The sequence below is a fragment of the Suricata suricatta genome, chromosome 5 (genome assembly GCF_006229205.1).
Source record: "Suricata suricatta isolate VVHF042 chromosome 5, meerkat_22Aug2017_6uvM2_HiC, whole genome shotgun sequence".
NCBI lineage: Eukaryota > Metazoa > Chordata > Mammalia > Carnivora > Herpestidae > Suricata > Suricata suricatta.
Window position 1 is genome coordinate 153,492,871 of NC_043704.1, and position 14,194 is coordinate 153,507,064.

General features: G+C 50.4%; 1 protein-coding gene across 2 annotated transcripts in view; it reads right to left on the reverse strand.

Moving 5' to 3' along the window:
• OXSR1 (oxidative stress responsive kinase 1) overlaps positions 1-14,194 on the reverse strand; it is an 89,711-nt gene that overhangs the window by 40,584 nt on the left and 34,933 nt on the right. For both annotated transcript variants that reach the window (XR_003908997.1, XM_029940565.1), the window contains exons 4-5: positions 12,289-12,430; positions 56-111 (exon numbers count right to left, since the gene is read on the reverse strand). Coding sequence is in view for 1 of the 2 variants with exons in the window: in XM_029940565.1 (XP_029796425.1) it covers positions 56-111; positions 12,289-12,430 (198 nt within the window). In the remaining variant the exon portion in view is untranslated. The remainder of the gene's footprint in view (positions 1-55; positions 112-12,288; positions 12,431-14,194) is intronic.

Sequence of the window (14,194 nt, forward strand, 5' to 3'; positions counted from 1 at the left end):
GTGAGGTGGCCCTCCCGGCCACTGAGTCAGAACCGGAGGAAATACCTCTCATTACCTGCGATCTGCACCGAGCCGTCCTCTCCAAGGAGAATGTTTCCCGCTTTCACGTCTCTTTAAAAAAGAAAAAGTCACATATTAAAAAACGCCTATTCTTCGGAGTCACATAATGTAAGCAAATGTTTCCTGTATTCACACAACACTGGTAATATTTAAATTCTCTGTTTTACATGAAAGGGTGTTAAGGCCAATAGTAAACAATTTTTTAAAATTTCAGTCACTTACTTGTACCAGAATCTAAATATTATTTTAAAAGGCTACAATAACAAATAGCCTTTTACCATAAAATCTAGAAAACCCAATATGATTAAATACTTGTTTGGAATAACAGTGGCCAAAGAATGCAACCCTCACCTCCTGTCACCTAATTCTACTCTTTGAAATGTATTAATTAAAACATATTTTTAAAGTGTATTTATTTTGAGAGAGAGCAAACATGAGCAGGGTAGGGGCAGAGGGGGCGAGAGAGCATTCCAAGGCTCGAACTCACAAACCCTGAGATCACGACCTGAGCCGAAACCAAGAATTGGACACTAACCAACGGAGCCACCCAGGTGCCCCAAAATATACTGGTTTTTTTCCATAACTTAATACGTGGTCGAAATTTTTAATTTTTAATTTTTAATTTTTATTTTTTGAGGAAGAGAGTGAGTGCGCAAGTGTGCTAGAGGGACAGAGAGAAACTCCCAAGCAAGTTCCTGCTCAGCCCAAGACGAGGGGCCTGATGCCAACACCCTGGGATCGTGACCTGAGCCGAAATCAAGTCAGACGCTCCACCGACTGAGGCATCTAGGCGCCTCTCAGAATTTTTAAATGGTCAGAATGTGGCTAAAAACAGGGACTGTCCTACGCCTGAGACATAAAGATAGATATAAATTATTCAAACATCTTTATAGTTTTATTGGTGCCTATTTTTAACTCAGCACACACGCACGCATTCTCATTATAAAAACCGAAATATCACTGACACGCCCAAAGCCCCTCTGACACCACTGTCAAGTCCGCTACCCCCGTCACAGCTTTCAGCGATCACCAGTCTGGTCAATACAACATGTGCCTGCGACCCCTCTGGGCAGTTCTCCCAACAAAAAAGTGATATCGTCCATTCAAGGCTACGACTTGATTTTCCCTTGCAACAATGTGTTAGCCGTATCTGGCAAAACTTAAACTCAAGTCCTACCAGTAGGAAACCCACTTCTCGATAACTTAGAGACCCCCCCGTGTACGAGCAGCATCGTTTGTAATAATAAACCCCAAATGGCGACAACCTAGAAGGCCACCGACAGCAGAAAGGCTGAGCTAATTTTGGTACAGCCGTGAAATGGAATAAGGTCACTCAACATGGTAGGACTCGAAATACCCTCTAACACATGCTGAACGCACAAGTCAAATGAGAGGACAGCGCATCATTAATATCTCTCACACACACACACACACACACACACACACACACACACACACCCCTTACATTTATTCCAAATGGAGAGTGATGAATGGCTCCTTCTGTGGAGAGGAATGGGTTTGGAATCAAGGCAAACAGTGCTTGAATATCTCATGGAAATGTGATCCTGTATTTATTTTGTAATTAAAAATATATAATTAAATAACAAAACAGAGGGGGTCTTTGAAGCCAGACAAGAAAGAGCAGAGCTAGCTCACGGAGGAAGGCTTTGTCATGAACAGGAGCCAGGGAACAGTACAACACTTCATCCTTGTCCTATTCCTGTCTTCTCCTTTATCTTTAGATCATAACCATTCCTCAGGGGGAAAAAAATCAAGGGGCGCCTCAGGGCTCAGTCAGGCGAGCCTCTGACTTCAGCTCAGGTCCTGATCTCACGGTTGGTGGACTGGAGCCCCGTGTTGGGCTCAGTGCCCACAGCTCAGAACCTGCTTCGGATTCCGCGTCTCCTTTCTCTCCCCTCCTCCTCCACTCGTGCTCTGTCCCTCTCTCTAAAATAAACATTAAACATTTTTTTAAACCAACAACAACTTCACGACCGTGTACGGCAGCCTCACCACTTCACAACACGCAGCACCTCCTGGACGCAGAGGCGCAGGAGGCCATCCGCTGCTGAGAGTCTGCTTGTCCCTCGGAGCGACTTACAGGACGTGTTCCCAGAGGGACACACCGCGGGAGCCAGTCACGTCCACTCTACAAACGTACAGTCTCTGACTCCAGACACCAGGAACAGGAGAGAGCTGAGGACCTTCCCTTCTCTCGGTGACAAAAGCCGTCCGAGCCAACCATGAACCTCTGACTCCCTTCTCTGAGCTCACCTGGAACGCCCTCTGAAACTCCGAAGCTGGACAGTTCAGTCACTCCCCCGTGTCCCTGCGGCAGGCTGTGCCCCGCATTCGCCCAGACTCCACAAACAGGAGCATGTGCTTCGGGCAGTCCTTCAGCACGAGCGGAGATCTGGGCCTGGACCTCCGCGGGCTTCTGTCCCACCTGCACTCACCTAGCACGATGACCCGCCCACGGGGGTGTCCCCCAGACAGTCGCCAAATGTATCTGAGCAACTAAATAGGAGACAGCCTCCTTCTAGAGAGAAGAGCAGTAGTAAACGGATGGATGGATGAATCCAACTAAATACCAAAATCAAATGGGACTGTTCCCTTCCCACCGCCCTGAGCCCCAATTTCCAGCTCCTAACTCTGCTCCGAATGTGGGGGCTACACCCCAGCACACCGCAACCAGACGCGTCGGCCCGGCTCCCCGCGACGGAGGCCCGGCCGCGGCCCCGGTGCGCAGCGGGGCGCTATGAACAGGAACGAGTATGTGAGCTGATACGGAAACACCGCCACGTATTTTCTTAGGTGGAGTAAGACTACGTACGTAAGTATGTGGCCATTGTCTTTTTTTTAGGCAGACAAAAAAGAGGGATATACTTATGTTTACACTGGCATAAAATCCCTCTCAAAGGCGTCACCAGAGCAGGGCAAGAAGCGGTTCCATCCGGACCAGGATACTAGAGGTTCGGGGAAGGAAGAAGACTTTTTAAAAACCACTTCATGTTTTAGAACCACTGTAGTTGACAAAGCAGTCGAGCAGATGGCGCAGAGGGTCCCGAGCACCTGTCGTCCGGCTGCCCGGCGGTGCGGTGCTCGTGCCCGCATCACGGGGCCGGCACTGACGCATGCTTATGAAAGGCCACGCGTTTTTACAGTTCTCACCTGACCCCTGTTCTGTCCCGGGCCCCGCGCAGGACTCCACAGCAAGGCTGGCTATGCCTCCTCAGGGTCCGCTCGTCTCTGACAGTTTCTTGGACTTTCCTTGTTTCCGATGACCCTGACGGCCCTGCGGAGTGTGGCCCCGGACTCTGCAGGTGCCCCGGGGGGCTTCCCTCATGATTACCCCGCTGGCATGAATGTCTGGAAGGAAAACCCCGGGAGCGAACGCCATGTTCTTCGCACGGTGTCCCGGTGCGTGGTGTCCACACGATTCAGTCCGGCTGACGTTGACAGAACTTTTCATCATCCCCAATTCGTGCTTTTAGGATATTTAAGCCACATTTATGCGCTACCTATTCAAACACTGTTTTACACAAGTTTTGTCTTTCGTAGGTGAAGAGACAGTAACCCGTTTCCAGAGGAGCCTGCACTCAGCGGGGCCACTTCCTGATCAGCCCCTCTGACAACTCTAGTCCCTCTGGAAACCAGGGTCCAGTGTGCGGGCGGCTTCCAGGAGTAAGAGCGGGGGGCGCCGTGAAGCTAAATGCTCTGCACAGCCAAACACCTCAGTCCGTCCTCCTGTGCAGCGGGACAACCGACCTTTCAGGAAAAGATTTGTCACCAGATACCTGGAAATCCAGAAAGTCCTTAGGAAAACAACCGTTTTCACGCTGCCACATACAGCAAGTGACCCAGCAGCCCGACAGTCACCCCACCATCCATTCTTACAGGAGAAGGAACAGTGAGATTCGTTTTTCAGAGCTTAATGCCGTTTCTCACATGTCACTATTCTGCCAAAGTTACAAATTCCTTGTAGAATTAAAAGGAGTATCATATTATTCATAAGGAGTCACTGTAAAAAATTTTCAGGGGCGCCTGGGTGGCTCAGTCGGTTGAGCATCCGGATTCAGCTCAGGTCATGATGTCGAGGTCCATGGGTTCGAGCTCCACATTGGGCTCTGTGCTGACAGCTAGCTCAGAACCTGGAGCCTGTCTAGAATTCTGTGTCTCCCTCTCTCTCTGACCCTCCCCTGCTCACGCTGTCTCTCTCTCTGTCTCTCAAAAAATAAATAAAAACAAAAAAAATTAAAAAAAATTTTCTTTCCAAAAATGAGTATCGTAGAAAGAAATAAGAACAGTGAGTTTTTCCTCAGCTTAGTGCCGTTTCTCACATGTCACTATTGCACCGAAGTTACAAATTCCTGGTAGAATTAAAAGGAATATCACATATGTGCTTGACTCTTTCATTAGCACACGGCACAAGTTCCTGCCCGTAACATGTTTGTGACTCATCAATAGGCACAGTGTGTGGAAAACTTGAAGCAATGGATCAGAATGAAAGCTGGAACATGAACTCCATTTTAAGCATCTTTGACTGACCGACAGCCAACAGTTCTGCTGGGGCGGGCCTCGTTGACGGGAAAACTACTGGAGCAGGTGGATAGAGAGTGAGAAGTTCAAGCCTAATTTAGAGACCTGTTCGCCCCAGTTAAAACCTCTAGGCCGAGAGGGTCAGCGGGAACCCGGCGCAGACGGAGGGAAATTACTTGCCCCGATCCAGCAGTCTGCCCCACAAACGTGGCCAGAACGAAGCCGAGGGGCGGAGAAGCCTCCTGCACGGCGCAGCTGGCCCCAGGGAGGCCGCCCCCCAGGCCCGCTCAAGTCTCGCAGCCGCTCAGAGCTCAGCGTGGCTGCCGCCCCCGAGTAAGCAGTGGCCCTCAGCCTTCGCCGCACATCACAACCCCGGGGGGGGGCTTTGGAAGGTCCCAGTGCAGGGGCGCCTGCGGGGCTCGGCTGAGTGTCGACTTCGGCTCACGTCAGGATCTCACGGGTCACGAGTTCAAGCCCCGCGACGGGCTCTGTGCTGACAGCTCAGAGCCTGGAGCTGCTTCAGATTCCGTGTGTCCCTCTCTCTCTGCCCCTCTCCTGCTCATTATCTCTGTCTCGCTCTCTCTCAAAAATAAATAAAACATTAAAAACATTTTTTAAGTCCCAGTGCCAATGCCTCATCTCAGGCCAAGTGAACGAATTTCTTGCTGTGGCTCCAGGAATCAGTACTTAGTGAAGTTTCTTGGGGATTCCAGAATGTAGCCAAGGCTGAGAGTCTCTGTTTTGAAGTGTGAACATAAAGAATCCGTTCCAGCAGCATGGCAAACTACGTGTGGCCAGTGGTCTTTCGTCGCCGCCGCCCAGGCCTCCGCTGCGAAGCCCCCTTCCCTGCCATACACCGAGGCCGCGCTGGACACGTCGGGGAGGGAAATCGTCCCGCAGCCGGACACAGAATAAAACGGAGTTTCAGAAATGAAAGGGACACTTAGAGCCGGAGCAGTAAGCCCTGGGAGAGGGAAGACCAGCTGCCCCAAGTGGCGAAGACCCTGGGCTCCGCCGTGGCCCTGGACCGGGGGCGGGGGAGGGACGGCTGAGGCCCTGCCTGGAACCAGGGGCCTGGGAAGAATGAGCCGCAGGGGAAGATGCCCTCGGCAGGAGGGAACTAGCACAGCCACACTGGAGTAAGATGTAACCGTCTCTGATACAGAAGCAGTTCTGGGAACGAAGAGGGCCAGTAGATAGTTTTACAGAAAGGAATAATTCACCAGGAGGACAACAATCCTGAAAGGGTCCCTGAATGGCAGGGCCCCTTCTCAGGCACGTCCGGCCTCCGCTGTTCTGACAGGAAGTCAGCTCTCAGTCACACGATGCCATCCGTCTTGGCCACAGTCTGGGACTGGGTTCAGACATGCCGGGGAGCAGACAACACTGGCTTTGTGCCTGGCCCCCCCGTTCTGTCCGTGCCTGCGCAGCCACCTCCCCCGGGGCCCCGTGGTCCAGGCCCCGTGGAGGTGGCTGCGTGCCTGGACCAGACACAGGGAGGCTCGTTCGGACCTTCCCGGCGGGGACACACGCAGAAAGTGCCACTTTAGATGACTGCCCTTTGACACGCTGCCCGTGTGCCTCATGGCTCAGAGACTGCGGGTCAAGCTCCGGACGGGGCGGCAATGGAGGCGGAGGGCAGGTGCAGAGCTGCTGGGCAGTCGGGCCCACGCACCCGCGGCGGTAAGGTGCCCCGAGTGAAACTCCGGGGATGGTGCGGAGTGGTTGTCGATGTTTGTCATTCTCAAAGTGCCTTCTCGGTGTGGAGGGTACGTCCCTGACCCTCCTCCTCCTTCTAACGACAGGGGACCGTCCTGTCACAGTCTTCACGTGGCAGAAGGAGCGCGGGACTTCTCTGGGGTCTGTTACAGGACCTTAATCCCTTTCCTGACTTACTCACATTCCAAAGGCCCCACCTCCAAATACCAGCAGGACTGTGCTGCTGAGTTTCAACATGACTCCCGACTCCCGACGACTCCCAAACACCCGTGCCATGGCGCCCCCGGAACACGACCTGCGGCTTCCTCCGCTCCCATGCTGCACACTCCCGGACCCGATGGGCGGCTCCCTCCGGCTGCTGTCCAGATCCTCCGTGTCCGCCTGTCAGCACTGAACTTTAACGTGTCCCCTGACGGGTCTCTGTGTATTCGTCTTTACCGTGGTACGTGGTTTGGAAGTTGGGGACCATTATCTCGTCCAGTATTCTTTTGGTCTCTTTTACTCATTTAGCTAAATGAGAGCTGATATATATATGTATATATGCCAAGTAGATGTTACGGTCATACAAAACTGAGAGACGGAATCTGTGCCTGAACTTGATGCGCATTTCTTCACTGCCTTCTAAAAGAGACCGTGCCCTTAACGTGTATTTCAGTGTGTGTTTTGGGTTAATTTCCTATTAACCATATAAAGTCTGTTTTTGTAAGGTTTTAGGGATAAGGATATACTGTGTTCTGAAGTGAAGACCTGGGGAGGGAACACTGTGAAGGACAGGGGACACCATGCAGGGGAGGGGACGCCGTGCAGGGGAGGGGACCCCGTGAAGGGGAAGGGACACCGTGCAGAGGAGGGGACCCCGTGAAGGGGAGGGGACGTTGTGCAGGGGAGGGGAACCCCGTGAAGAGAAGAGGACACCGTGCAGGGGAGGGGACCCCGTGCAGAGGAGGGGACCCCGTGAAGGGGAGGGGACCCTGTGCAGGGGAGGGGACCCCGTGAAGAGGAGGGGACCCCGTGCAGGGGAGGGGACGCTGTGAAGGGGAGGGGACCCTGTGCAGGGGAGGGGACCCCGTGAAGGGGAGGGGACACCGTGCAGGGGAGGGAACGCCGTGTAGGGGAGGGGACCCCGTGCAGGGGAGGGGACGTCATGTAGGGGAGAGGACACTGTGCAGGGGAGGGGAACCCGTGCAGGGGAGGGGACGCCGTGAAGCGGTGAACACCTCTGCTCTCACCACAGCGGCTAGAAACTAATTCCCGCAGCTGTACCCGGCCGGCTTAGGAGGCTGTGAAATGCTGCCTTTGTTCTGATGGTCCAATGCCTGGTGCAAAGGTCATGTTCTAACGTTTTTTTTAATTCAAAAAGAAGAGGAGACATATTGGGGGCCAATTAGCAGTTTCTGGCACATTCCCCCCCAGAAGACTGATGGACGTGAAACTGGAACCGAGGAATTAAGCGAATGATGGTCGCTGGCAGCATGGAGGGGCACACGCACAGGCCACCACCGTCCTGTCTCTGGGGCACCTCTCCCTCCTGCCAGGGCAGGAAATACAGACCCAAAGGCCGCTCTTCGGTCGTGTCCTTTCAGTCATCTGTTAACATATTCTTTTAACCAGGTACAAAATGACCGAATGCAGTTTTAAAGGAAAAATCCTATTGTCTTAAGAATATACCTTCAATGTTTCCAAGATTTCTAGTTTATATACTATTCCTTAGAGTCAACCAACTCTCATAACCATAGAAAGAGTCTATTTTTCTCGATAAGACTAAAGCTGGTTGGGAAATTTAGACATCTAGAAAGCATTATTCATTTTTATCTAAGGTAAGATACTTTTATAAATGGCTGATCTCACTGGCATATGGTACTTTCTTTAAAATGGCGCTACTGTCAGAATAACTGAATTAAGGGTTGTATGTGTGCCCGTGTGGGGGTGAGGGGGGACTTGCTTTTCTCCCTCCACATTCGGATCTGTTCCTTTAAGCCTCGGTTTTACAACCTGACAACTTGTCTCCTTTGATCAGTTACTTTTCTGGGCCTTCGTTTATCTATTTGTTGAGAGATTAGGGGTAAGTAGGTGATTTTTTAAAAATTGAGGTATGGGGCACGCACCGGGGTGGTTCAGTCGGTTCAGCGTCTAACCTCAGTTCAGGTCATGATCTCGCGGGTCGTGGGGTCGCGCCCCACACTGGGCTTGCTGTCAGCCTGTCACTGCAGAGGCCACTTCAGATGCTCTGTCCCCCTCTCTCTGCCCCTCCCTTGCTTGTGCTCTCCCCAAAATAAATTATTTTTTTTCATAAAAATTGAGGCATAACTGACAAATAAAATTGTAAGATACTATGTACAAGGTGATGGTTTGATCCATGTACACCCAGGTAAAGGATTCTTCCCATCGAGATCATTAACACATCTGGCACCTCACAGACTTACGTTGTGGGATTTTCCTCAACTCTCCTCTCTTGGCAGAACTTACTCATCTGGTAGCCGAGTTTGAGCTCTTTCACCCCTCTCTCCCTAGTTTCCCCACCCTTCCCCCGCTCCTGCCCAGCAGCCGCTTCCTACTCTCCGTTTCCAGGAGTTGGACTGTGTTTCCTTTCGATCCTACGTGTAAGTGACACCAGGCAGCACCTGTCTCTCTCTCCGGCCCAGCTCGTCCCGGTTCATCCATATTGTCACACACCCCAGGACTTCCTTCCTTCTTTTAATGGCTCAACAGTACCTCACTGTATACGCCACACCTTTATCCACTCATCCATCGACGGACGGCGGGCTGCTTGGCGGGCTGCTCCCCCGACGTGGCTCTGAGACAAGGATCTCACCCCCGCGAGCACACAGCCGGGGCGGGACCGCAGGCTCGTCCGTAGTTCTGTCCTTCAGGGCTCTGAGGAGGCTCCGTGCTGTCTCCCGCGGTGCTGACTCAGTTCGCGCTGCCACCGTCGGTGCGCAAGGCTCTCCTTCTCCACATCCTCATCCCGTCTTTCTGAAAACTGATATCCGCACAGACGTGGGACGTGGGACGACATCTCGCGGTGGTGCTGACCGCCTTTCCCTGAGGCTTCGTGAGGCTGAGCGCCTCTTCTTGCCTCTGGTTGTTGGGAAAATGCCCGCCTGGAGCCTTGCGCTTTCTGGAGTCAGGTCACGTGGGGTTTCCGTACGAGCTCCTGGTACGTTTGGGACGCTGACCCCTCGTGACCACACGTGGTCTGTGGACGCCGACCCCTCGTGACCACACGTGGTCTGTGGACGCTGACCCCTCGTCACCACACGTGGTCTGTGGACGCTGACCCCTCGTCACCACACGTGGTCTGTGGACGCTGACCCCTCATCAGAACACGGTCCGCAGATAGTTCCTCCCGTTCCGTAGGACAACTTCTCATTTCATTGACAGTTTCCTTCGCTGTGAAGAAGCTGCTCAGTTCGGTGGAGTCACACTTGTTTCCCTCTCCTTTTGCTGCCTTTGCTTTTGGTGCCACATCCAAATCAACCTGTAGTCCACGTGCTCCCATTCTGATGGTTCAATTTACTGCCTTCTGCTTACTCTGGGCTTAGTTCGTTCTTAGTTTTCTTTTCTAGTTCCTTAAATAAGGTAGGTGATTTCTAAGAATACAATCTTGTGTCTCCCATCTTTTTTCTGCCTTTATTTTAATTAAGCATTTTACAAGATTCCATTTTCCTCCCCTCTGTTAGCATATCAATTCTTCTTTCTTTTTCTTTGAGTTTTCTTTTTAGTCTCACATATCCTGGACTGGGCACTAGAAGGTCTTGCAACCCAGAATCATCAACAGGCATACAAGACAAACAAACAAAACAAAAATTTAAAAAATCCTCTAAGCCTGCTCTCTGAGGCCAAAGAAACAGAAAGGGGCAGCCCAACCAGACCTAGGGAAGGACTCACAACTGGAGCTGCAGGCTGGCCCACAAAGCTGGAGCCGGCGGTTTTAAATGGAGACGAGACGGGAAACGCCATTCTCCACCCCACACGCACGGCAGCAGGTGGGCCCGCAACGCCCACACCGGCAGCACCAGCAGCGCCTCGCGGCCCTCGACAGCAACCCAGGCCCGGCGCTCCGTGGCGCTCCACACGGTGGCCAGGGACCACCCAGGCCCAACTGTCTACCAGCAGCAAAAGGTGGTCCAGGGAAACACCTTCATCCCTACAGGCAGGCCCAATGAGAATGAACGGGAGCCCCACGGGCACCCAGTGGCCCAGGCCACAGGACGGGCCCAGAGAAGTGCTCACAGACCCACAGGAACAGCATCTACCCCCCGCTTCCGCCTGGCAGCACCAGGCCTGGGGAATCCGACTCTGCTCTCGAGGTGGTGTCAGCAGGACTGAGCAGAGAGCCCCTACTGTGCCGGTGGACAAAACAACCAGGACAGCACGGTAATGGCTCCAAAACTCAACTGTCGTCAGAACTACAGCCCACAGAGGGAGACGGGGTCTTATATTCTAAACCTAAACAGGGCAAACACCCACCAAAATATCTATCTAAATGGGATCAAGAGTCTCCTAACTGAGATGCAAGACATCCAGGAATACAATTTAAACATCACTCATCATACCAAGAACCAGGAAGAACTCCACAATTAGAGAAGACAACTAATTGACATCAACACCAAGATGAATCATATCCTGGAATTCATCATCTGACAAGAACCGTAAAAGCAAAAATGCTTCCATGTGAGTCTGGGATTATCAGAACAAATGACAGAATATCTCAGCAAAGAAATAAAAGTGATAAAAAAAAAGAATCAAATTATCAAAAAGATGATAATAACTGAAACACTCAATGGGTTCTACATTGACTGCAGAATGTAGAAGGCGGAGGGCGGAGTCAGGGGTTCTGCGGGAGAAGGCGGAGGGCGGAGGCGGGGGTTCTGCGGGAGAAGGCGGAGGGCGGAGGCGGGGGTTCTGCGGGAGAAGGCGGAGGGCGGAGGCGGGGGTTCTGCAGAAGGCAGAGGGCGGAGTCAGAACTTGAGAACGGCTAACATCCGTATTAGCAGAGTCCCAGAAAAAGAGGAGAAAAGAACGGGTTAAAAAACTACCCAAAGACACGATGGCTGAAGACTTCCTCAACTTGGCAAAGGACAAAATCCTGCAGATTCAAGGAGTTTGGGAACCTCGAACAGAATATACCTGATGAAGTCCACACCAAGACATCACCAGTGCACTTGAGAAAACCAAAGACAAAAACTCTTGACAGCAGCCCGAGGGAAACACCTCAATACAGCACGAGTTCAACGACAGACTTCTCCTGTGAAGCCCCGGAGGCCAGAAGGAAGGAGTACAGCGCCTTTCAGCTGCTGAACGAAACGCAGTGTCAACCGCCAATTCTTATATACAATGAAATTACTCTTGAGAATGACTAGGGGAAAAAAGGCTGATATGCAGGAAAACCAAATCCAGGGATTACACAGATCTGAGTGCCAGAAACCCTCATCATCTGGATTCTTCTTCTCTGCACCCAGCGAATGAGTAGCGACAGCCAGGAATGCTTGGACCGAAAAATGATCCATAGCTTTTTACTTAACAAAAGGGGAAAAAACCCTTTAATGAGAAGTTGTTTTACAAAAAGATTTTAATAATTTGAGAAAATACTCAAAATATTAAAAACACACAATAGAAGCAACAGACTAAATTATAAACACAGTTTTGTTCTAAATATCTTGTAAGCACATAAAAGAAACCAGAAAGAAATATTGCAAAATGGTATCAGGGATTGCAATGATTGCCGGTGACAGGAAATTATGAATTCTTCCTGTTTTTGTATTTTCCAATTTAACTAAAATATTTACTTTTTCAATACCTGCTAGCTGCCACTAAAACCCTGCCCACAAAATGCCAAGAGCCACGACACCCTTCAGAGTAAGAGAATTCTGCGGAAGAGCGGGGAGCAGCCCCCGCCCCGGTGCACCTGCAGGAGAAAGAGGGGGCGTGGCCCCGGCAGAGGTGCACCTGCAGGAGGAAGAGCCGTACCTGTGAATCTGCCCGTTCTTGTGCAGGTACTCCAAGCCTTCCAGCACTTCTTTGAGAATCGTGGCGATGGCAGCCTCATCCAGGACCCCACTCTTGTGCTCCCCCTTGGCCACGATGTGCTTAATAATATCTAGAACAGAACCTAAAAGCAGAAGACAAAGTTTGCCATCAACTTTGACTCATTTGAATAGAATTCAGAGCCATTTTGAAACCAAACCAATGTAAACTTTTCCTTCCACAAACTTAATGGTATAGGAAAGGAAAAAACAGCAAATGCAAGGAAATATAGGAGTTTACAATTAATAACTTATTCTCAATTTTAATCTAAAACAAAGAACACCGTACTATCCCATAGCAGTGTTCCACCAGCATTGCCTTTAGACTTAATAGAAGTTGGAAAAGGTGGCAGAGGATTTGTAACCACAGGTGAAGAACCCCAGGCAGCCCTTACCCGTCTGTAACACATTAGTATCAGCTACCGTGAACTAGTTCAAGTTTCTGACACCAGATCAGATTATGCAACACTGTATGATTAAATATATAAAATACAACCGCAATGCAGGTCAGAGTACAGAAGAAATGTGGGTTAAAATTAATTTTCAGTTTAATAAATAATAACTAGGGCAAAGAAAACTGAAAGGATAAGAACGGCATTCTCTCTAAGTAACAGTCACGAGGTGTCAGCAATCCCACGCTTCCCAGAATCAGAAATAATGCTCCGACTAAAGCTTCTGGGGAGAGAGGGAAACGATACCTACACAGTAATTAGAATCCTAGAATCTTGACGGCCATACCGATTTATAATAAAAAAGTGTTTGTTAGAGATTCGTAAGATTTCAGGCAGTACCGTGGCCCGTAAAGATCACAGAACCAAAGCAAAACAATCTTCGATATTAGAAATCGTACCAAGAAGTAGAATATAACACCTGCACGGAAAAGACTGGGTTTCCATTTCTTGGCACAAGACCTCAACGAACAAGACTAAAATTAAAACACAAACTTATGTTGAATACTTGCCCTGGTGGATGCCTTTATTTTGCACACTTAACAAGAAAAAAATGTACTTCCAAATAGATGGAAAGCAGGGTCTAGATGGAATCCTCCAAAACACGCAGGATAGAACACACATTTTCTTCGGCTCCCACTTGAAATCCACTAACTTGATAAACTTGATAAAATGGGCATCAACCAGGACGAAAAAGAAAGCAGAGAAGATGAAGAGAGACAACAATAATTTTTTTGAAGGAAAACAGAAAAAGCGAACGAAGAAGAGAGAGATCTGAAGCTCCAATGCCCGTGGAGGAATGTGCCAACCAGGAGACTGCGTGTTCCCAAAGAGCACACACGCCAAGGACTACCTAAGGGGCAGGGAGGGGGCTGGAAGGAGAGGGCTGGAAACAGGAAAACCGGACGAAAATTCAGACAGTGAGGAAGATGCCTTCACTCCTCTCCTGCCTCCGGAAGCCAGACCACGGCCACTCCCGTGTCCACAGGGAGGCAGGCAGCTGACTTTCTGGAGACGCTGAGCGAGGGAGGCTCCAGAGCCCAGGGGCTGCTCTCTGACACACTGTCACACTTTGCCCTCTTTATTGCTGGGATTCACAAGACAGTGACTCACACACGGGAGGCCTAACGGAGACCTTCTGTTCTGCTTAGTTTCATCAATCACATATCTACACCCAAAGCAAAGTCACTATACCAACAGGCCACACGTCTCATTTTTTTGAGAAATCCAGGCCACACAAGACCTGCTTAGTAAGAAGACATTTGTACATATGCCAAGTGAGTTACATGTTTGTAATGCAAAGAATATCTACAATAAGGAATGCAAAGGGAGAAAGTCCTACTAGGAATTAAAAATTCACACGATTTATTCATTCAACGATGTGGCCATATTACATGCAGA